Genomic DNA, 23,189 nt, shown 5'->3' on the forward strand with positions numbered 1-23,189 from the left:
CTGGGTCACCCCAACCTCAATTTCAGACTCTGCTGTGGGGTAGGCATGTTCTGACTGGATAGAAGTTAGGGTTCATAGGTAGACTTATTTTTTTTAAGACAGGGTCAGACACTGTAGCCCAAGCTGACGTCAGACTCCCATGATTCATGGTGATGCCCCTGCCTCAGCCTCCTGAGGAATGGAATCGACAGGTATGAGCCACTGCACAGAGCTTCGTGGATAGGTTTCTAATCAAGACTCCTGTGCCTTGAAGGTTGAAAGGGCCCGGCTTACTTTGTGTGAGTGTCCTAGAGAGGGAAGACTTGAGATGGCACAGCTGCTTGGGGATGGCTGGTCGTGCCAGTCAGATGGACTTCTCTGGCCAGTGGACCCAATGTACATTGAAGTGTTCCATTTCCTTAGGTTGGGAAGAGCAGAGGTGAGTGGGCTGTGGCTCTGATAAGTGTGCACCTGTATTTTGCAACTCCTGCCACTGCTAGATGTGAGAGAGGGGCTGCCTGAGGTCCTCATCATAGTCTGATATGGCTTCAGAGGCCACAGTCTCCCATTTGTCTCCCAGTAATGCAGAACTGATCACAGACCCTCCAACATCCTGAGTCACCTTGTGTGTTCCCCTTACTCAAAAGCCTAGTGGGAGGACCAGCAGCAGGATTGTCCCAGCCAGAAGCCTCTGGGGCATCCTCCCTTGCTCAGGCCCTGCTGACTCCTTCCCAGTAGAGTTTTCTAGATCCTTCCTGGGCCAGTGCCCCAGAGACACTCATACATTGATGACTCCAGTGCCCCATAGTCCAAGCCAGGGTGGTGCGGGGAAGCCATGTGAGATTCTCCATGGTCTATCACTTTGGAAGAGGTTTGTGTGGAGGTATCAGGCACACAGAGGAAGTAGTATCAGAGAAAGATGCTTCCATGCAAAGAGCGCATTGGTGGAATCATGGGAGATGTGGCTGCAGACCATGGATAGAGACAAGTTGGGAGAGCCTCCACGGGGATGAGGACTGAGGGGATAAAGGCTGAGATCTGGAAAGGGAGCCAGGGCGGGCTGTGGGGCCTGGAGGAGGGTGAGCTAGAACACCCGTGTGTCCCAGGGACTAATGCAAACGGTTGTAGGAGCTGCACGGGCGGGGCAGGATATGTGTGGTCCAGGTCTGAATCCACCATCTGCCCTCACCCAGCTGGAGGCAACAGGTTGGTAAAGAGCCAAGATCTGTGCCCTGGTCATTCTGATGCGCTGTATTAATGATACGTCACGGTGTCCCTAGTGATGGCCAGCCCGTTGAAGATCACAAGTCAGGTTAGGGAAAACTTTGACCCTGGAGTTCTTGAGGGTACTGGTAACTCAGTCTAATATGCAAAAGGTGGCAGGGCTTTTAGAGGGTAGAAGGCAGGTCTAAGGACATGGAGGAAAGACTGCCAGCCGTAGCTCAGCAGTGCCTGTTGCCCGAGAAGGTGGGGCAAGGCTGTGTAAACTCAGCCTTTAAAAGGCGCTCCGTGTGTCCCCACTTACCTGGCTCACCCCAGAGCGAATGCTAGGGGACTTGCTGCTCACTTCCCTGTGAAGAGCTCCGTGCCAGGCCTGCTGCTGGCTGCTAGTAAGATCGACAGATGGGACTCAGGCCTGTGGGCCTGCCCTGGCAGGGAGTCAAACTTGAGCCTCCAAGAGTAGGAAGGCGGTGTCAGAGGCACCAGGAGTAGAGAGCATCTTCTAGGGTCAGCCTGGAGAATAAGGTATTGGCTGGATTCTGAGCATGTGTGAGCCATCCATAGAGAGCCTGTTCTGAATAGAGGGCAAAGGTCAGGAGACAAGAGGTAGTGTGGATGGGCAGAAAGGGCCTAGATGACCTCAGGACTCATGCAGGGAGGAGGTCCTGCTATGAGGCCCATGCTGTTACTACTGGAAGGGCCACAAGCTTTCCTGTGAGCCGTTTGCCTCTGTGCAGGGATGAGGACATTGGGAATGGGAGGAACATGGTTCAATCTGTGATGGAAAAGGTGAGGGTAGGAGCCAGGCCAGGTCAGTGGATGGGAATGAAGCACTGCCAGGCTTAACTGGGCCTGAAGCTCACTTCCTTATTGATTTGGGTTATTTGAGATGGAGTCTCACATACCCTAGGCTGACCAGAACTTGCTATGTAGTGGAAGATGACCTTGAACTGATCTTCCTGCCTCTACCTCCTGAGTGCTGGAATCACAAGTATGTGCCACAATGCAAGACAATATTCTAGATTTATAGAGGAGGACTGGGGCCCAATGGGGCTGAGACATGTCTGTAGTCACAGGAATTCAGGTGATACACATGTAACCTCCAGGTTGGATTCTCAGGTGAGCAGCCTTGCCAGCTTCCTAGAGGCATGAGGGTGATTGATGGTCCAGGCTTTCCTGATCCATCTCCTAGCATCAGGGAGTCACAGAAGGAACTGACCAATTCATTCACTCACTTGGAAGATCTGCCCTCTCTAGGCCTCAGTGTTCTCATTCACTAGAAGCTGGGGTTGAGGGTTGGGATCTATTAGTGGGAGAGCCAGAGTGAGCCTGGCATCCATGAGATTCTGGCTTCCATCAGTGGAATTGGGCAATCCTGGCTGCACACAACATTCTCTGCTCTTGGGTTAACATTTCATATGGCTAAGTCTGTGGAGGGCTAGGAACTCTTGGGCTCTAAACTTTGTGGTGTAAGGGAACCTGATGGGAAGTACGCTTGAGAAGCTTGGTAAGGTTTCTTCTTCAGTGGCGAGGTTTTGCTGTGGCCTCCATGAGATGGATGGAGCTGCTGGAGAGAACGTTCAATAGAGGTGTATGAGAAGTTAAGCCAACCTGAAGGCTGGAATAGGCAGAGCAGAGAAGGCTGTGGATGTAAGACATGGCCTGGCTGCCAGATCTGTTAACGGAAGCTCTGAGAGGGGTGGAAGACTGGGTGCAAACACCAAGTGAAGTGCTCAGGTAGGGATTGGGCGTAGGCTGAGCTGTAGGTAGAGCCATACAGGAAAGGGCCAGAGGCAACCTCCAAAGCCAGAGTTTGAGCCCTCCTTCCAGCCTAGAGCTTGCTTATTCAGCTTCTATCTACTCGAGGTCAGAGGCTTGCTGCGCTTTGGATGTGAAGAGGCCCAGGAGGCTGATGGGAGTTGTAGTTGTTGACCCAGAGACAGATGGGAGTTGTAGTTCGTGCCCCTTGAAGAGCTAATGGAACCTATAGTTCCCGCCCATAGGGAGCTCATAGGAATTGCAGTTTCTGCCCAGGGTACTCGAATTATCAGACTAAAAGAGAAGACAATACCCACTCCCTACCACAGGCCTTCCCAATTAGTTATCCTGGGCCCTATTTTAGCTAGCGTGTCCCGCCCAGATGGCTGTGTATGTATTTTCTTTTCTTTTTTTGCTTTCTCCTTCTTTCCGTTGTTTTATTATTGTTTTAACAATAATAAGAGGGCCAGAGGCAGTCATAACCTGGCCAGGTTCTGGCGGTCCATGGGGTTCTGGGGAGGGGGTGGGGGGAAGTCAGTGGGGGTCAGAGGTGGAGGGTGAAGAAAGTGGAGAGAGGTTTAGCTTAGTAATCACGTGACCTCGGCCCTCATTCACTCTCCGTCCTCCCGCACTCATTCCCAATCCTCCCCACCCCCCATGCATCTTCTGAGCTTTTCACCACTTCCCAGAATCCTAAGGGACAAACCCCAGCTCCAGTGTGTCTGACCCTCCCTGCCCACTGTTCTACACAAGCATTCCCGTTGATAATTTCCTCTGATGGCCCACCGGAATTAGCCCCAGGGTCCTTTCCATGGCCAGGCCCATCCCCGAGAGTTCATACCCACACAGGCATGCCATCATCTCTCCTTTCCGTGGCCTCTCCACTGACCCTTCCTGTTCCCACGATGTCACTGAATGGTGCCACCTCCCCAGACCCAACCCGCACGCACTGTGCAAATGTCAGCCTCGGGGAAGAGGGCTCGAGAGAGGGAGGAGAGCGAGCTTTCTGGAGGAAGCAGGCTGTCCAGGGAGTCAATCAGGGAGGGAGATGCCGAACAGATAGACAGAGAGCGTTGTGCGGAAAGTTGATTTTTTTTATTTTTTATTTTTTTCGGGAGAACCCGCTTACACAGCTCTGTTTGTAATTCTTTTCTTCATGCTAAAATCACACGGCCTATTTGTTGATGTAAGTTGCCTGAATTCCGTGGTATGCTATCTTCTTTTTTAAAAACAAAGCAAAAAAAAAAAGCAAAAAAGATATATATAAAAAAACACTAAAAGATATTGTTGTTAGGTTTGTTTAAATGCTGCTGTTGTATGTTTTTAAAGCTTTAAACCAGTAGAAAAAAAATTCCGTTTCTTTTCAATTTCCTTTCCTTTCTGTTCCGTTTGGTTTCTTAAGACGAAACAAAAAGACCAAAACCCAGAGTCACAGAGCCCGCGCGTGGGGTGCCCAGGGCATCCGAGCCGCAGCCCGCTTAAAGCGCAGGCGCTGGCCGGCTGGCGGGCGGGCCCGGCCCGCGTAGTCTCCGCCAAAGCCAATTGAACCGATTTGGGTGTGAGGCTGTTGTTTCTCTCTCTGTGCCGGCCGCCCGCGCCCCGGCCCTCGCTGACGCCCTCTCTTCTCTCTTCTCTTTCTTTTTCTAGGAGGAGAGTTAATATTGCCCATTATCACGGAGGACTCCTTAGACCCCCCTCCCGTGGCCACCCGGTCCCCCTTCGTGCCCCCGCCCCCCACCTTCTACCCCTTTCTCACGGGCGTGGGTGCTACCCAAGACACCCTGCCTCCGCCCGCCGCGCGCCGCCCGTCCTCGGGGGGCCCGTGTCAGGCCGAGCGCGACGACAGCGACTGCGAGGAGCCCGTGGAAGCCTCGGGCTTCGCCTCTGGGGAGGTCTTTGATTCCAGCCTCCCTCCCACGGACGACGAGGACTTTTACACCACTTTCCCCTTGGTCACGGACCGTACCACCCTCCTGTCGCCCCGCAAGCCCGCGCCCCGACCCAACCTCAGGACAGATGGGGCCACGGGCGCCCCCGGGGTGCTATTTGCACCCTCCGCCCCAGCCCCCAACCTGCCCGCGGGCAAAATGAACCACCGAGACCCTCTGCAGCCGCTGCTGGAGAACCCACCCCTGGGGCCTGGGGTCCCCACGGCCTTCGAGCCGCGGCGGCCGCCTCCCCTGCGCCCCGGCGTGACCTCAGCCCCCGGTTTCCCCCGTCTGCCCACAGCCAACCCCACGGGTCCCGGGGAGCGCGGCCCGCCGGGCGCGGTGGAGGTGATCCGCGAATCCAGCAGCACCACGGGCATGGTGGTGGGCATCGTGGCGGCGGCGGCGCTCTGCATCCTCATCCTCCTCTACGCCATGTACAAGTACCGCAATCGCGACGAGGGCTCCTACCAGGTGGACCAGAGCCGGAATTACATCAGTAACTCGGCCCAGAGCAATGGGGCGGTGGTGAAGGAGAAGGCCCCCGCTGCCCCCAAGACGCCAAGCAAGGCCAAGAAGAACAAAGACAAAGAGTATTACGTCTGAGCACCCAGGCCAGGCACCGCGCCCCACTGCCAGCTGCTCCTCCCGGGAGGGAGGAGGGTGCGGCCCTCTCCCTGCAGGGGGATCTGGGGACCCTCTCCCCGGCTGCCTCAGGCTTCTCCCACGAAGAGGAAACGCAAAAAAAGAAAAGGAATATAACTACTATGTGCTCATCCCCATCCCTCCCGCTGCCCTCGGCGCCGCACTGTCAGCCCTGGGGCTGGCTGTCCTCCGCTCTGCGCCTGTCACGCAGGGCACGTGCTCACAGCCCTGGGTTGATTTATTTTTTTAAGGGGGGTAGTTTTATTTTGGTGGGGCTGGGCGGGAAGGAAGGCTGGGGTTTTGTAAAGTGTCCACTGCGCCGTTCGTTTTATTTCCCTCGATTTTCTTCTTCCTCCCGGTTCCTCTGGCCTTCCTTCCTTCTTCGCAGCCCTCCTGTCCCGGTTCAGGCTTGCTGTGTCTCTTGTCCCTACCCTCTTCTACCCCACCCCCTTTCTTTCCCTTTCTTTTCTTTTTCTTCCCTTTCTTTTCTCTTTTCTTCTTTTCTTTTTAAAATTCTGTTTTCTCTGCTTCCCTTCCTTTGGGTTTACAGAGTCGCCGGGAGAAGAAGGGTGGGCAGGTGAACCCAGAGCGGCCCAGCTTGGGTGGCTGGGGCCGGGCAGTAGGGTTCATTCCCCTAGTGCCCAAGTCCCCTTATGAGGAGAAACTCCTGCCTGGGGCTGCCCAGGGATTGGGCTTGGCCCAGGCCAAGGCCTGTTGTATGTGTCGCTGCTGCCGGGCAACGTGCATTGCCGGGAAGTCGCTGGAGGAGCTGGGTGGGGGGCGGGGGGAGGGGAAAGGCAAATGCAGATATATATTAAAAACAAATAATCAAGGTACCAGAGCTGCGTCTGTGGCACCAGCTAGCTGCAGGTGCAGAGGATGGAGGGAGTGAGACTGTGTCTGCGGATGGCTGGGGTCACTTCTCCGCCCATGGGCTCCCTGCTCCCCCAGTTTTTTTTCTCTTTGTTAACAAATGTGTCTGAGTCTTGGAAAACACCCCAAACCCGGAAATGTGTGGGAAAAAGAAAACAAAAACTTTCCAAATTCCAACAGTCCCGTGTAGTTTGTTCCTGGTGGGTGCTCTTAGGTCAGGGCCCTGGCCTGTGTTCAGGGTCTCAGTGCGTGCCCCTGACAGTTGCTAAGTTCCCTCTAAATTTAGTGTGTGGAGATGTGTATGCCATTAGAGGACCTCTTACAGGAGGCCATTCTCGGCTTCCGCTATGTGGGTCCTGTATGAGATTCAAGTTTTCATCTTGATGACAAATGGCTCTGTCCACTGCACCATCACTGACTGTTCTCCTGGACCAGACCCGGGGACTATTGAGTTGAATACAACATTGGGCTCTTGGACAACTGTTGTACATCTCGCTTGCAAGTGTCTGCTGGATGGGGCTGAGGGTGGGAGACAACCGTGGCTTGTGTGGGAGGGAGGGGATTGACATCTGGCTGGGGCCCCATGGCATCATGTTGCCTTCTTTTCTGAGGCTGTGTACCTGCCGCTCATGTCGTACCAGATAGCTGACATCTTGTCCAGTATTTGGAGGGAAGAAGTCTCTCCTGGTGTCCAGGGTGGCTGCCAGTGGCTAGTTCAGGGCCTCAAGTGTAGCAGTGAGCCCCTCTGAGGACTTGTTCCTCTGTCCTGTGACTTTGCCTGCACCTCTTGGCTCTGCTCCCCAGCTCTGTAGCATGCCACCAGCCTGGAGTGCTGACTGCAGGGGTGGCTCTCTGTGAGTATGGCCTCTCTCTGGCCTTCTGAACCTACTGGCTTTTAACTCTGCTTGCCATCCCTCAGCTTTGGTCTAGGAGCCTGGGGAGATCATACTGACTCTTCTGTGGGAGTGTGTGTGTGGGGGGGAAGCTTTGACATGGGGCAGCACTGCCAGGGTGTCCTGTCCCCGGCTAGTCATGGCCTTCCTCCTGGGACCTGTGTTACTGTTTTCTCAAAGCCCAGGCTCCGTCCTGTTCCCACCTACTTTGTTGGTCACAGAAAACACAGCAGGAGTTCCTTGTGGACAAGCCTGGAAGAAGTGCCTTTACTCTGACATCAGCAATTGTTTCAGTGACCCTGACTGAGGCAGGATGTTCTCTAGGAGTTGAAAGGATGGCTTCATCACCCTGGTTGCCGTGTAACTGTGTCTCCCTCTCTGCATCAGAAGACCTGCCACCCTAGGGCTTTATTTTCTAAAGAAAGAGTTCTAGATGTGGCTATTAACTCAGTTTACCTTTCCAAAAGGTTCTCTTGACTCCTCCACTGTGGGGGTATCTCAGCAGCTTCGAGGTTAGAAACCTCCAAAGTAGGCATTAAAAAGAGGGCATGTCTAAATGGGTGTGGGCTGCAGCCTAGAGCGTTGGCCAGTGACTCTAGACAGTGATACTGCCCAGTGACAGAACTCTTTATCCTGAAAATTCTCAGCCACCTGGATAGGCCAGGGGTGGCCATTCTGAATACAGATAGAGGGACAACTCTGACCTAGAATAGAGGAGGATCCACCTCTCCACCAAGCTCTGTGTCCTGGAAGTTTCTAGGAACCCTGTAGCCCCAAGAAGTGCAGCTGGGCCTAGAGCAACAGAACCAGTTTGTCCTGAGGCAGTCGAGGGCACTAGGAAGTATGTGTGCGTGTGCATGCGTGTGTGTGTGTATGTGTGTGTGTGTGTGTGTGTTGTTGTTGTTGTTGTTGTTGCAGCCTTCCTCTGAGGCACCTGGGAGCAGTCACACAGGTAGCTACAGAGACCATCTAAGTATGGCCCAGGCTGGCCCAGGCAGTGCAGCTGGTGTGCTAGCTCCTGACCCGCTGGGCAGCACACTGTCTACAGACACTCATGGTCTTTCATGTGAGCATCCCCAGTGGACCCTAAAGAATCTTGGCTGATTCTGAGAGGGACAGAGGTCGTGCTGCATGCATTTCTATCTACCTAGATGGTACGGAGGCCCGAGCAGAGCTCAGCAGACCTACAGGCAGCACTTGTGTTCTGATCCTGCCTCCTCCTAGCTGGGTGTTAGGGCCAGTCTGTGTGTTATGGGCCTCAGTAGTCTATCTGGTGGGGAGCCCCCCAGTCCTTTCTCCTACCCTGCAGACTCTTAGATTGTCACGAGCTCCTGAGGGGCTGTCGTCGTTCATTTGATTTTTATCTTTAGCCAATCCCTATAGTCCAGTCCCTCCAACAGGCCTTATGTGTGAGTGAGAATGTGGGGCAAGGGACAAGTGACCCTTAGGGAACTTACATGACAGAGGGTGAGGAGTGGCAGGTGTGTAGCCTTAGCCATGGTTCACAGTGCCACCAGAGTCATGGTCTGTCCCTGAACCCTGGAATGGAGCCCCTGGGCTGGTTCTGGAGGACCTGGGGAGGTGACCCAGGCCGTTGTGGACCGGTATGTGGAGTGAGGAGAGGATGGCGAGGGACCAGGCCAGCTGACCAAGGCCCTCAGTGACCCTGAGATGCTGATGCTTCTTTGCCTGTGCTGAGATGAGGAGGACACTCAGTTCTAAGTCCTGCAGCAGGGTGGGTTGCAGGCAGCGAGGAGGTGCCCTAGTCTCTGTCTCTCTCTGGTGTGCAGCTGCCTGGGGGAGTCAGGGTCCTGGTGGTGTCAGGGCAGCCTTCTAGCCTCAGACTGTGTTAGAGAGAGGCCCGGGAAGGCAGCCCTCTAAGGGGCTCCCTGGAGGTGGAGCTCTGCTTCCCATGGCTGTCTGCAGGGGCTGGAAGATGCCGGCTCCTCCTCCCTCTTTCCCTCTTTGTCCCCCTCTCTTCCTCTTTCTTCCTTCTCCCTCCTTTTCATTCTTTTAAAAATCATTCATTTGTATGTATCACAGGGGTCGGGGGAGGGGAATATGTCTATGTGAAGGTCAGAGGACAACTTTGTGGAGTCGTTTCTTTCCTACTGTCTTGTGGGTTCCAGTTAGACCTGGAGGCAGGCGCCTTTACCCACCATCGCCAGCCCTCCCCTCCCCCCTTCTCCTCCTCTCATTGTTGTGGTCATGGTCCTTCTACAGCCGGGTAGACATCAGGACGGAACTGTCTGGTATGTCATGTGTCACCTTCTTCACTGACCTGTTCAGGAAAGACAGAGAAGTGTGACTAAGGAGCAGAATGACCCCTGACTCTTGACTCGTGTCCATGCTCAGGTCTGAACTTACTGAGCATGTCAGGGTGGGGTGGGTTTTTCAATCATGTCAACTACCCAAGGCTTTAGTGACAGAGTCTGCCGCCTGTGAAGCCCCCAGAAACACTTATCATCCCCCAGAACTTCCCCATGACAAACACCAGCTAGTTCACATGTACTCGCTCCCTCTACCTCTCTCTCTCTCTCTTTCAAGGTGGGCCTGGGAGTAGCTGGGTCATTTTTTTTCTTCACATGGTGGGACAGAGAGCAGAGAGTTAAAGTCCACATGTTAGCCCTGGTCTCTGCTCTCCCACCCTGCTGTGTAACTTTGGGCCATCCTAGCCTTCCCTTGGCTTCTACTTTCTCCTTTGTTCAGTGTAAAGGATGAGTTCCTGGGGCCAACCTGTTTTGGGCTTCTATGGAGGGAGGAGAGCTGGGAAGAAGGGAGGGAGGGAGGAGATGGCCGGCAGACTGCTCCACTCACTGTTTCTGGATGTCTTGGATGGTGTCAGGCAGTGGCAAGTTCTTGGTCTCAGGCAGCAGCAGTGCAGCTAGGCCACTTAACACTGGCACTACTCCGTACACCAGCAGGGGCAGCCAGGAGCCATAGACACCCAGCAGCCGCACCAAAGGCCCTAGCATGGCTCCCCCTCGGGCTGCCACCTGGCCCAGGCCCACTGCAGTCATCCTGTGGAAACATGTTTGCCACTCTGTCTACAACCTCAGCCCCACTAGATCAAGGGAGGCCCAACGAATCATGCAGGGTGGAGAACCATGGGGACCTGGGGGCAGCCCTCCCCTCTAGGCTAGAGTGCTCTCTGGAGCCTGTGACAGCCTCACCTGATCACAGTGGGGAAGAGTTCACTGCTGAAGATGGTGACACAGGTGAAGGCAGCCCCCAGGCTCCCCAGCCCCAGCACAGCCAGAGACGAGCGAAGGCCCCCCATCTCTGTGAACAGTAATGGTGTCAGCAGAGTAGGGTCCTGTACTCCCTGGGCTGGTCCCTGTCCTATAGGCTGGTCTGTCAAACATCTATGAATCGTCCCTCCACTGCCCATACTGTGTCCTATGTAAGTAATTTGTGGCCCCAATCTATGCGCTCCCAGGCCCTCATAGCCAGATCTGGGGAGTCCCCTGTCCCCCTTCTCTCTTACCCTCAACTATTAGTGAGTTCTGTGTTACTGTTACAGCTTTGCTGATCTCCCCTAAAATCCTAGCACCCCTCACTGCTCCATCCACTACCCTCTCTCTGTCACATCCCTCATTCTCTATTCTGGGTCCACCCCTACCCCCAGGGACAGCCTCAGCTAGCACACCACATTTTTGCCTTCCCTGCTCACCCACAGCCAGGCTACAGCTCACCATGGGGCACCAGTATGTTGGCCAGGATGCAGAGTCCCGGCAGCACCAGGGAGCTGGTCTGGCAGAGGCGCCGGCCCAAGCGGTTGAGCAGCAGCAGGCTGCCTGTCTTCACCGGGAGGTCCACAATCCCGATGAGCGCCTGGAGCAGGAAGGTATTGCTTCCTAGGGCTTGCAGGTCAAGGGCCAGGCCGTAGAAGGTGAAGCCAAAGGCAAACCTAGGAATAAGGGTGGCTGGGTTAGCCTGGGCTGGCTGCTCTTTTGTCTGCCCTGTTGGCCCTGTCCAGGCTCTCCTTAGACACTGGGAGAGAGAGGCTGGTGGCCTCTGAGGGACAGCCTATGGGACACTGGGTATTTCTCCCCCTTCTCTCTGCCCAGATACAACATTTGCAGTGCTAGTCCATTGGTTCTAGTGCCCACTGAATAGACCCTCCCCACAGAGTCGTCACAGATTAGATCTTCACTCGGTGGCCTAAGCTTCAAGCTTGGGCAATAGCCTGCCTATGCCTACTACCTCTAATCAAGATGGAGCAGCTGCCGGCTGGGCTTTGTGTCTGATTTGCCTCTCTGGCTTTCCCAGCATCATTCTGAATCTTATTCAATCCTTTCTAGGCACTTGGGCCTGCAATCCTTGGTCAGCAGCCCACCCGGCCTGCCTTGTCCCGGAGCCTGAGCAAGGACTTGAGCTAAAGGTCATGCTAGAGACATGACCTTTAGCTAGAGCTAGAGACCCCATCCTTGGCTGCTGGGCAGCTGGCTTCAGGCTTCCCTGTGGCTGGTAGCCTCAGGTAGAAGGGCATCTACCAGCATAGCATGGAGATGAAGGTTCGGAGGCGCAGCCCAGGCGTGTGGAGTAGAGTGCTCAGACTGGCGCCAGCTTGGTCCCCCCTTGGTTCCTCTTGCATGACTGACTGCAAGACCTGTGGGAGTTGGGGGCTGTTAGCACCAGGTACCCACAGGCCCACCCCAAGGGGCCTTTACTTGACCTCCGAGGGAGCTCCTGTGCAAAGCCAGGAAGAATATCTAAGGGGAGAGGGTTGAGGGAAGGCCTAGCCCTGGCTTACCTCCATGGTCAATGTGTCTCCCTCTGCCTTCCTCCTGTTGACAGCAGCTACCCTCTGTAGTTCCCGCAGGCCCTGGTCCAGCTTGCCCACCGTGATGAGCCAGCGTGCCGATTCTGGCAGCCACCTAAAGTGGAGGGATGTGTAAGGGGTCACTGATTGCAGCCCCCATTGCCTGGCCTGTGTCACCCTCCTTGTTTTTCTGTGTCTTCTGCCTTAAGGGGGTGGTTTCAGGGAGCATTGGAAACTCCAGTCTCAGGCTGCTAAAGTCAGTGGAGGCCATAAAGGACAATGGCACCATAGTGGTATATGTAGCCAGGTTACCTGGATTACCACCTGTACCAGCAGGGGGTCCTCCTGTCTCCTTCCTCTCTGAGTTTGGAGAGCCCAGTGTTCTCTAGTCCCTGAGCAGGCTGCAGGATAGGGAGTGATTCTGTTGTCCCTCTTCACCTTCTTGTCCCATGGCCTCTCCTCAGCCTCATCCATGAGCCAGGCCTGGGTGCAGTAAGCACCACAGTGGCTGCCGGGGTGTCTCACCATCATGATGTCTTTCCGTTCCATATATGTTCCCTCCTGCCCCGCCCCACAGTTGTGTTGTCTTCCTGCTACAAACAGCTTCACCAGCCCTGCCCTGTTCCAGGCTAGGACCAGTAATATCACCAAGCTCCTTCTGTCCACACCCCTGGCAGCCACTGATCCTTGGGCCCTTTGACCTCATTGTGCCTGTTTCCCTGGTTCTGTATCAGGATACAGTTGCTTCATACCAACTTGCTTCTCCCTGTCTCAGAGGCAAACCTTTCTCTGTCTCTGTCTCTCTGTCTCTGTCTCTCTGTTTCTCTCTCTGTCTCACGTGCGCACATGTGCACACACACACACACACACACACACACACAAACACACACACACTCACTTGCAGCACTAAACTGCTCAGTCTTCTGAGTCTTTGGTAGTGACCACCACATGCTATACCCAGGTCTAGGATTACAAAAGTTCTCCCCTACCCAGAAGAACATGCTGTTCCCTTTGAGCACAAGTGGGAGGAGCCATGTGTTCATACTCCTAGGACCCAGAGCACCCTTGATTTTGAAAGCCGGTGGGGGAAGGGAATGAGAGTACAGATAAGCCTCGTGATTCTCAGTAGCCTGTTGGACTTGGGAAGCAGCAGAGGGGCGAAAGGCATCCTGGGAAGTAGGTGAGAGGAGTCAGGGGTAGGAGAAGTCAGTCAGGTAGTTGGAGACCTGAGGCTGGAGGAGTCCCGTCGAGGTAAGGATGGGGTTGGGCAGGGGTGGGATGAGACAAGGTGAATTAGAGATCTAGGGTCTGCAGCAGGTCAAAGGGGCTGGAGCTAGACCCCTCCTGAGGGGGGGGGGAGGAGCATGAACTGTGACCCCAGTTTGCTGCTGGGCCACAGAAAGATGGCACCTGGCTTTTTTGCAGGTGAGTTGGAACAGAGGGCACCTGGACTTTGGGCAGCAGTGGTGAACACCTCAAAGGTCCTGGTCCCCAGAACTTTTAAACCCCTTGTCTGCAGGAAAAGGAGTTTCCCACCTTAATCCCCGAGAGTGGGCAGAACCTCTTTCAAGGAGGGGGGGCTGCAACACCCACCATGAATAAACAAAGAAGAGAAAGAAGGGGGCAGAGACAGCCAGCTGTAGCATCCTCCAGCTGCGCACGCCGTAGGCCACAGAGCCTGTCAGGACCTGCCCGAAGCTGAAGCCCATGGCATTCAAGGTCATCATCAAAGGGCTACCCTGGGCTGACGTCCACTCCATCACTGCAAGGAGCAAGGACAGGGTCAATCCTGGGTCCTGCATATAGCCTTCCCAACCCAGCGTCGATCAGGGAACATACAGAGACTGGCCGTGTTCATCATGACACCGGCCACTGCAAAGGCCACCAGGAAACGGAACAGACAGTAGAGGGGAAAGATGGGCATGAGGGAGGCTGCTGTGCCGGACAGGGACACCAGAAGATAGCTCCAGGTCAGCACCCTTCTGCGCCCAAACCTGCGGTACACATGGGGAGGAATACCATTGGCCAGCAACACAGGTCTGGACCACCGAGGGCACTCCTGTCCCTGCCCCCTGAGGAAGGCAGAAAGTCACATGACCCAGGGAGGGTCATGAACATGAGGAGGGCTAGTGAATGAATTCCCCCTTAGCAGAGACACCAAGCAACAGCAAAAGTGTTGAGTGTGTGGCAGAGAGGATTTTAGAATGATAGTCAGAGAGAAACAGTGCCTCCCCCTCCCCCACAACCCTGGAGAAAGTTGGTGAATTTCTGGCGTGGAAAGGATGTGGGGTTTATTCAGTAGAGCCCGCCTGGCCCAGGTGTGTATACTTACCTATCTGAGGCACGGCCGCACACTGCGGCTCCTACCAGGATTCCAGCCAGGAAGATGGACTGGGCCATGGGTCTCAGGGCCTGGGAATCACATACCAGGTCCCACTGGAGGGAAAGGGGCAGAGCTGAGATCAGGAGGAGCAGTCTGAGTAAGAGGTGAAGGAGCTAGAATGGAGCTGGGCATGGGCTGGTCCCTGCGGGACCATGAGGGCACCCCCAGGCTTAGTAGCTTGGTTTCTTAAGGAGTATCCTGTCACCCCTGTACTGGGTTGAAAGTAGAGACCCTCTAGCTTTATCTGCTCGAGAAGCCTCCCTTTCCGTGGAGGCTTGCTTCCTCTTGCTCCTCACTCAGGGTCCTTCCTGCTTGCTGGGGCTGCTGTCCTCCACTGGCTTGGGTTAGCTGGCTTCCCCTCCCCACCTCTCTTTTGGTTTTTCATCTCAAGAGAGGGTTTCTCTGTGTAGCCCTGCCTGGCTGTCTTAGAAATCACTCTGTAAACCAGGCTGGCCTCAAACTCAGAGATCCACCTGCCTCTGCCTTCTGAGTCCTGGAATTAAACATACACCACCACTGCCTGGCTCCTCGTCTTCGTGAGTGTGTGTGTGTTTGTGTGTGTAGTTCTTGTGAAGATCAGAGTTCAGTCTCTGAAGCTGCCTATATTGTTTTTGTGAAAAAGTCCCTTGATGACCCTGGGGCTCACTGGTTAGGCTGGCTAGTTAGCTAGTGAGCCCTAGGGGCCCCCTTGTTTCTACCTCTCCAGAGCTGGCATTACAGTCATGCCACCACTGGGCCTGGCTTTTCCCTGAGTGCTGGAGAGCTGAACTTAGGTTTTCATGCTTAAACATGACAGGCAGTTTGCAGATTTATCTCCCCAGCCTGCCCACATCTCTTCTAAGAGGCCAGTGTTTGTACGGGTCCTCTGCTCAGCCCAGAGACAGACAACAGGTCCCGGTTTCTGGGTGGCCTGGAGTCATAGCTGAGGTTCAAATGTGGGTGAAGCCATTGGTAAAGCAGAAACAGGAGTGTCGCCCCAGGCCAGTCTGTGTAGACATACCTCACTGTGTGGCCCACGCTGGCCTCAGACTCACAATAATCCTCCTGGCTCTTTAGTGCTGGGGTCACAGGCATGAATCACTAAATATGACTTTGCAGATGACTCCCATTGCCCAGTCCCTTGTAAGCCTACATGGTTGCCCCCGAGTGTGGAGGCTTGGGGAGGTGCATGCTGTTTGAGACTGGAACATTTAAGTCTAGCCAACCGTGACTGTGACTTTGGGCTCCCAAGTGCTGTTACCGTGGTCACGATTGTGGACCTGAAGGTACTGTGGTTGTAAACCCAGCCATCTTCACATGGTTCAGTGTCAGCGTTGCTCCAGTTGGTGGCCGTGGCGTTGGACTCTATAAGTTGCCATTGAGGTCGTCGGAAGCGGAGGCATTGGTGGGGTTGCTGATCAGGACCAGGTGGGATGGAGACGGTCAGAAGATCATCGGGTCCAAAGTCCCCAGGGATACTCGCCTGGGAGGTGCTGTTGTCCAGAAGAGGCACCCAACATCGGTGGTGGGGAACTGCAGCTGAGAAGTTCTCCAGCATGTTCTGGGTGGTGACCCACAAAATGGGGGTCACCAGAGCTATCATCTGGAAGAGCTGGAACCTGCCCAGGCCCCCCACTCGGTCCAGGAGTTCAGGAAACGCCATGGATGTTTCCTGGGTGCTGCCACACCGCTTCTGCTTCACAGAGGCTGGCCCAGGACCATGGGGTCCATGGGATGAGCCTGCTTCTCCTGTGGCTCTGCCCACACCAGCCTCTTCATATGCATGTCACACAGCCATGACGCCGAGTCACAGCCAGCCCAGGCTCTTGTGTATCTGCCTGCTGGCTGTCACCCTGAGACCTGGAACCTCTGTAATAATCTAGAGGCCATGGGGACCTCTCAGAGACACAGCAAACTCTGACTCTCAGGAAAAACCAAGGAGGGTGGAGAGAGAAGTTACTCTGGCTAGAATTAAAGTGTGACTAGGAGCCATTTAATAGAAGAGGGTTTAGTAATCATTTCTTCAAAGTTTAACCAGGGAAACACCATTGCAGTTGAAAGCGGCAGTTTTGTCCCCCGCCCCTGTCTTCATGGCCCCGGTCTCTGTTAGGGTGCGGCAAGATCTGGGCACTGGCTCTGCCACTTCTCAGTGCTCCTGCCTGCCTTCCAGGGGGCGTCGTGACTGTGCTGTGAGCTAACCCAGGAGAGGGTGAGCCCAGGGGTCCTTCCAACCTCAGAGCTGGCATGATCCTAGCTTGAGTGGTGGCATCCTATGCTTGAGATTGTGTGACCCATGGCACCTAGTCTCTGGGCCTCACTAGCCTCTTGAAGCTGCCACTGCTCCTGCCCTCCCTTATTGATTCCCTGTCCTGAGCCTCACTAAGCCTTTTTTGACATTAGCACATGCCCCTGTACATTCAAGACAAATATCCTAACGTATAGAGACCTCTGTCTCTTCCCCAGGACCCATCTCTTTGGCCTGTCATTACATGGCCCTCCGTCTGGAACAGAGTCACAGTTCACACCCTGGCAACTCAGCTGCTAGTCTTACATCTCTCTAAGCCGACTCATTCTGAGGACTTCTCCATTTGCCTCTGCTCTGCTCTGTCCCCTCCCTGACCTGTCTCCCTCTGCTCTGTCCCCTCCCTGACCTGTCTCCCTCTGCTCTGTCCCCTCCCTGACCTGCCTCCCTCTGCTCTGTCCCCTCCACCTATTGCCACACTGCAAAACCTCACACTAAATCCTGCCTTAAACACCAGGGCCCTGGTCCTCCAGGAGAACGGCAGATGCTTAACCAGGAGGCATCTCTCCAGCCCTGTTTGACTTCCATTTGAAAGATTCCATGGCTCCTGGGGGATGGGGGGAGAAAAGCCCAACAAAGGGGAAAATGTCCCCCAGGAAGCCATGGGAGAGAGTATGCGAACAGGAACTGTTCATGGTGAGGGCTGCTGTAGAGAGCTGGAGACAAGTCTGTGGGCACCAGCACACTGACTGGTTTTGGTTCAAGGTAGTTTTGAGAGTGGAAGAGGGAAAACCGTAATCAGGTGGCTGATGATGGGATGGAGGTGTCCGTACCATTCCTGACACAGATGTTCTTTTAAAATAAAAATATTTATAGTGTGTGTGTGTGTGTGTGTGTGTGTGTGTGTGTGTGTGTGTGTGAGTGCAGTGCCCACAAAGGCCTGATCCCCTGGAGCTGGAGTCACAGGCAGTTGTGAGCTGCAGGATGTGGGTGCTGGGGACTGAACACCTGTCCTCTGGAAGGGCAGCAGAGCATGCTCAGCTTCTGAGCCATCTCTCCAACCCAGAAGCTTCTTTCTTAATTGTGTAATGTCTCAGGTGGTTGCTACTGATGGGTGGCTGTCCGTCCTCCAAGGGGAGTCTGGGAATGTAGCCCCATCCCGTGTGTGCCCCCTTGGTGCTGTCACTGGAAGGCACTGGTCTCATGTGTTAGTCACGGAGTGCAGGCTTGGATTTTTCAAAACCTACTTTAATTAGCATCCCTTAACCCTTCAAGCTCCCTTCTAGCCCACCTGCCAGAGGTGGAGGAAAAGAATGGGCAATAGGGAATGGGGGGCTGTGGACTTGTTTAGAAGTAGTTTTTTGGGGGAGATCCCAGTCTTTGTTGTCAGGATATCAGCAGTCCAGTCCACTATCAAAACACCAAACACAAATCAGCAATGGGGGTCCAGACCTCTCAGCAAGCACCAAACACGAGTCAGCAGCAACAGTTCAATCCAGAGAAAACTGACAGGCTCTGCCGATTGGCAGAAGTCCACAGAAGCCACTGGCATATCACGAGAAGTTCTTTGGCAAGTTACCCTCTATGAAATCATGACAAGCAAAGATCAGCAATGTGGTGCAAGGCAAACCAATACAAGAGCTTCGCCACAGACATGAGGGGCCGTATTTATATTCTTTCTAAACACCATGCATCCTTTCACATGTCTGCTTCAGCAAAACATCCTCTCACCTGTGTCTGCTTCAGCAAAATATCACATGACATAACTGAGTCCCAAAGAATCCAGAAGTTTCTACTTCAATGAAGGGCAAGAGAGGGTGGTGAATCAACCTGACTTGGCCCCTGTAGCCTGAGCTGAAGGTGACACACAGTCATTCTGTCCTCAGTTCAGTGGTGGGGTTAGTCAAGGCCACCCCTAGAATGTCATGCATGGGTGCAGTCATGGTTCCAGCTCTACACTGGGAAGCAAAAGGAGGATCTGTGGACAGTGAGCTGTTGTCACTCTGGGGCTAACAGGTCATTAGTGTTTGGTTTAGAGACGACAGTATGGCTAGCTCCTGTGCCAATGGGGGTCCCTAGTTAGAACTGGGACTGTGGTGACTAGTAGAAGTACAGATATAGGTTGGAGTCAAGTCCTTGAGCCCCAGAGGGACAGGCCTTGAGTTCAGGAGGGCATGGCCCAGCTGCAGAACGGGGTGCTCCTGGGGCCCTGAGGAATTGTTCTCTGTCCTGTGGTATTGGGAAGACAAAGACGGCTGGTGACATAAGAAGCAAGACAGGCAGTGGGGAATGGAGACACTGCAAGTTTGAGTACAGGAGAGATGTGTGCCTTGGAGGACACAGCTGGTGACCCCTCAAGGCCTGTGATAGGATTTTGTAAATAAGCCCAGGGGTTCTGCGGCCTGGCTACCTTTTGGTTTGGCACTGTCTTAGATGACTTGGCCCCATGACCAAAAAGCCTGGAAGTGTGTATACTTGGCGGCAACTGGAAGGGTGTTCCTTTTGTCCCCGACCTGGAGTTGAGTCTGTTGAAGAGGGCAGAGCGGTCTAAGGATAACAGGAGATAGAGAGGAATGAGAAGAGGGGTTTGGGGTTCAGGTCAGAAGGAAGCAGAGGCAGCTGTTGTTGGTCTGGTTCTAATGAGGATATGAACACAGGGTAGGGAAAGGTTTTCTGGGAAAGAAATGATGAGGGAGACTGAGTAGCTGAAGACCTTGGTGTTCCTGCTGCCTTGGGCAGCATTAGGCTGGGATACGGGAGCCACACCAGCTCCAGCTCCCCGGTGTCATCATGCCTTCCTTGGACCTGGGATACAAGATGGACATCTTGACTTTCCGGCCTGATCATGCAGTGTGGTTTTTTCCGGTGTGTGCATCCTCCTTGTCCCCAATATCCTGCGGTGATGGCAGCTGCCTCTGGCCTCTAGCCAGGCAGGAGAAAGGGCAGGCCAGTCTGGGAGAGCTGACTGTGGGTGACTCAGCAAGGCCTGGGACCAGGGCAAGACTAGTAAATCCAGGAGGCTGTGAGAGGAGGTAGCAGCCTGAGGTGGCGGCTGAGCAGAGTGCTGCCAGAGTTTCCGGGCTGTGTCCTCTGATTCCTGGGAAGCCGAGCTCTCACTGCAGGCTAGGGGCCTCTCTGTTCAGCTCACTTCATTCTGCAATGGAATGCTACTCCTGGGATGGTCTCTGAGAAGGGACCTCCCAGCCTGCTGCTTGTCACCTTGAGGTGTGTGCTTTGAGGCAGGGTCTTTGGAAATCACTGTGTAACTGAGGATGGCTTTCACCTCCCAAGGCTCCCGTTTCGGCCTCCCAAGCTCTGGATTATGAGCACACACCACCGCACCTGGTTTTCTGCTGCACTGGGAAGAGAACCCAGGGTGTCACGCATGCTAGGCAGACATTCTACCAACGAGTCTGCAGCCCAGCCCTGAGCAGAGCTCTTTGTGGCTGTCCAGTGCTTCAGAGAGAAGGTCATGGCTCTTGGCTGTCTTTTTTCCCTCCCTCTTCGGCCTGGTCTTGACCCTCTGGGCACTGACTCCTTCCTGCACATGGACACACTTGGGGACCTCTGTTCCTTTCTGTCCTTCTTACTAGAGTCAGCCATGTCCTCCCACACCGATTCCCTGCTGCCTCCTCTATATCCAACTGTGGGGGAGAAGCACCTGTAGACGTGTGGCCCAGGTACGTACCCCGAGTCAGGTCACAGGCTTCCAGTCCCCTGAGGGTCAGGGCCCAGTCACTAGTTTTCTAACAGTGCCCAGGCTGAACTAAAGGCCAGCCTGCCTTTTAAAAGGCCAGGGTGTCTAGAGGAGAAAGCCTGGTCTCTTGTTTTCCCTCCCCCAGATGTCCAGTGTCTACAGGAGGTGACGTGAGGCCTCAGACAGTTCCTCCAGACCTTCTGAAGCATTGCTTTCTCTAGATGGCTCTTCTGGGATGTTCTGGAAATCAGGACCCAATGGTAAAACACCGCTGGCTCCACTCTTGATGGCTCCTGAATGTGTTCTGGGCATGACCTCAGAATCACCCCAAAATTACCTACAGAGCACCCAAAAGCTGCTATCTTCCATATTAATGATGGTGATGATAGTGGTGGCGGTGATCCCAGGGCAGAGGGTGACGATGGTGCTGGCTGTTCTGACGGTGACATCATAGTGTAATGATGGTGACCATGGTGATGAGCTTAGTGGTTATAAAGGTAGAGATACAGATGAGGGCAATGGTCATGTGGGTGAAGGAGGGCGGTGATAATAAGTGAGGGAGAGGACTGTGGTGGTGGTGGGGATGATGATGATGATGTTAGTGGTGTTAGTGATGGTGGTGGTGGTGATGGTGATGGTGATGATGGTGGTTGTGGTGATGGTGATGATGGTGGTGGTGGTGGTGATGGTAATGGTGGTGATGGTGATGATGGTGGTGGCAGTGGTGATGATGGTGGTGGTGATGATGGTGATGGTAATGGTAGTGATGGTAATGGTGGTGATGGTGATGATGGTGGTGGTGGCGATGGTGGTGATGGTGGTTGTGGTGATGGTGATGATGGTGGTGGTGGTGATGGTGGTGATGATGGTGGTGGTGGTGATGGTGGTGGTGGTGATGGTGGTGATGATGGTGATGGTGGTGATGATGGTGGTGGTGGTGATGGTGGTGATGGTGATGGTGGTGGTGATGGTGGTGGTGATGGTAATGGTGGTGATGGTGATGATGGTGGTGGTGGTGGTGATGGTGATGGTGGTGATGATGGTGGTGGTGGTGATGGTGGTGATGGTGATGGTGGTGGTGACGGTGGTGGTGGTGGTGACGGTGATGGTGGTGATGATGGTGGTGGTGGTGGTGATGGTGATGGTGGTGATGATAGTGGTGGTGGTGATGATGGTGATGGTGGTGATGATGGTGGTGGTGGTGGTGATGATGGTGGTGGTGGTGGTGATGGTGATGGTGGTGATGATAGTGGTGGTGGTGATGATGGTGATGGTGGTGATGATGGTGGTGGTGGTGGTGATGATGGTGGTGGTGGTGATGGTGGTGATGATGGTGATGATGGTGATGATGGTGGTGATGGTGATGATGGTGGTGATGGTGGTGATGGTGGTGGTAGTGGTGGTAATGATGGTGGTGATGATGGTGGTGGTGATGGTGATGGTGGTGATGATAGTGGTGGTGGTGATGATGGTGATGGTGGTGATGATGGTGATGGTGGTGGTGATGATGGTGATGATGGTGATGGTGGTGATGGTGGTGATGGTGGTGGTGGTGATGATGGTGGTGATGATGGTGATGGTGGTGGTGGTGATGGTGATGGTGGCGGTGATGGTGATGGTGGTGGTGATGGCAGCTAATCACCACTGACTCTTTACTATGTACTGGACACTATTCAGAGTCCCTTTTCTTATGCTTGACCTATTTAATCATTCTGACGTTGTTCCTGAGCAGACAGAGCATTCCTGCACACATATTTATAGAGGTGGATCCTGAGGCTGAGACCAGGTCATCTGCGGCCTGTGGCAGAGTCCCGCCCTCCTGTCTGAGCCCTCAGACACCAGTTGGTCTGAAAGAAGGCTTGTGGAGGGCAGTGAGATGGGGAGCCACAGAGCTATGCAGGGCACGTCTGTCCCAGCACCTGCCCGCTTTCCTGGGGGTCATTACCATCCTCTCTCCTAAAGCTCCAGGGTTCATTTCTTCTGATCCCCCACCTCCACAAGGAGCTTCAGGAAACTCCCTATGGTGGCCTTGGTGGCTGGGAAGGTCCACCTTTTCTTCCATAAACCACCCACCTGGCCTGTTCTGCCCATAGAGCAGATTGTAGCTTTGTGTGGATATAGCCTAGGGACCCCTAACATGTTCCTCAGACAAAAGTAGCCCCTTCCCTAAGCTGACTTCCAGGGTTACCCACCCCCAGCAGCAGCTTTCTCCTTGCACCCTGCCTGCCTGTGGTCCTGGCTAGCGCCCAACAGACACAGGGTCCCCACGACATTTCTGCTGGTCCTAGTAGCGCTTTACAGCATTCCATTTTCCCTGGGCCCAGGCACTAGCCCGCTTCCCGTGTGCCTTACTGCCCACCTGGAGGTTGCATGTTGGGGAAAGTGGCTGGGGTGGCCAGACTTGGGTAGCTTGGGGCAAGTGTACTTGTGACTTTAGCTGCTCCCCCCTCGGGGGTGTCCCTTTCAGCCCTTCCTGCCCCACTCCCTGGCTCTCTGCCGCCATGGAAGGCGCCTGTGGCTCACGGAACAAATCTGCCCTAAGTAGGTCAAGGAGAGCTCTGAGTGGCTGGCTCCACACTCTTTCTTTCATGTGCCCAGCGGCTCCCGCAAGTCTGGCCTCTGCTCAAAGGGACTTTGCTCTCCTTGCCATGTCAAAAAGATATTTCATGTTAAAATTCAACGCAGGATGTTAACCAGCCGTAGGAACGAGGCTGTCAAGACAAGGGCCGCTCAAACAGGTTGAACCTCACACTGGCTTGTGTTCTGACAAGGGTCCTGCCCACACTGTGACCAGCTGGTGTGTTTGGACAAGGCTACGAGGGAATA

At 54.3% G+C, this 23,189-nt stretch overlaps 2 protein-coding genes and 2 long non-coding RNA genes across 31 annotated transcripts in view; 2 read left to right on the forward strand and 2 right to left on the reverse strand.

The window, feature by feature from the left end:
• The window catches only part of Nrxn2 (neurexin 2), a 110,251-nt gene extending 104,759 nt beyond the window's left edge, over nucleotides 1–5,492 (forward strand). For 15 of the 26 annotated variants that reach the window (XM_076916135.1, XM_034501449.2, XM_076916121.1 and 12 more), the window contains one exon: nucleotides 4,606–5,492. In XM_076916135.1, coding sequence (XP_076772250.1) covers nucleotides 4,606–5,492 — 887 coding nt within the window. The remainder of the gene's footprint in view (nucleotides 1–4,605) is intronic. The other 11 variants (XM_076916165.1, XM_076916167.1, XM_034501463.2 and 8 more) reach the window with 1 other exon arrangement.
• Nucleotides 5,089–5,625, reverse strand: LOC143435082 (uncharacterized). Its single transcript, XR_013105062.1, has 2 exons — nucleotides 5,487–5,625; nucleotides 5,089–5,353 (listed from the first exon to the last, which is right to left on the reverse strand). It is a non-coding gene; the product is annotated as an uncharacterized LOC143435082 (long non-coding RNA).
• Nucleotides 5,626–7,568: 1,943 nt separating this feature from the next.
• LOC117693202 (solute carrier family 22 member 12) lies at nucleotides 7,569–16,371 on the reverse strand. Of its 3 annotated transcripts, XM_034483640.2 has the most exons (10): nucleotides 15,686–16,371; nucleotides 14,395–14,498; nucleotides 13,902–14,056; nucleotides 13,656–13,824; nucleotides 12,054–12,177; nucleotides 11,794–11,909; nucleotides 10,993–11,207; nucleotides 10,471–10,579; nucleotides 10,115–10,318; nucleotides 7,569–9,578 (listed from the first exon to the last, which is right to left on the reverse strand). In XM_034483640.2, exons 1-10 carry the CDS (start codon nucleotides 16,085–16,087, stop codon nucleotides 9,515–9,517), a joined length of 1,662 nt encoding a protein of 553 aa, XP_034339531.1. In that variant the 5' UTR covers nucleotides 16,088–16,371; the 3' UTR covers nucleotides 7,569–9,514. The 3 variants fall into 3 exon arrangements, with proteins under 3 accessions (XP_034339531.1, XP_076772307.1, XP_076772309.1); XM_076916192.1 differs by lacking the exons at nucleotides 13,656–13,824; nucleotides 13,902–14,056 and having other exon boundaries at nucleotides 15,686–16,369; XM_076916194.1 differs by lacking the exons at nucleotides 13,902–14,056; nucleotides 15,686–16,371 and having other exon boundaries at nucleotides 14,395–14,471.
• On the forward strand, nucleotides 12,962–14,962 carry LOC143435083 (uncharacterized). The gene is made up of 2 exons (XR_013105064.1): nucleotides 12,962–13,313; nucleotides 13,488–14,962. It is a non-coding gene; the product is annotated as an uncharacterized LOC143435083 (long non-coding RNA).
• Nucleotides 16,372–23,189: the final 6,818 nt, after the last annotated feature.

This window comes from Arvicanthis niloticus, chromosome 1 (genome assembly GCF_011762505.2).
Source record: "Arvicanthis niloticus isolate mArvNil1 chromosome 1, mArvNil1.pat.X, whole genome shotgun sequence".
Classification (NCBI taxonomy): domain Eukaryota; kingdom Metazoa; phylum Chordata; class Mammalia; order Rodentia; family Muridae; genus Arvicanthis; species Arvicanthis niloticus.

Bases quoted from the DNA above. Each gene is read 5' to 3' on its own strand.
- LOC117693202 (XM_034483640.2), bottom strand. From the start codon at position 16,087: ATGGCGTTTCCTGAACTCCTGGACCGAGTGGGGGGCCTGGGCAGGTTC. The intron at 13,825-13,901 runs GTATGTTCCCTG...TGCTCCTTGCAG, and splicing joins GATGAACACGGCCAGTCTCT to TGATGGAGTGGACGTCAGCC. The intron at 10,319-10,470 runs GTGAGGCTGTCA...ATGTTTCCACAG, and splicing joins CTCTTCCCCACTGTGATCAG to GATGACTGCAGTGGGCCTGG.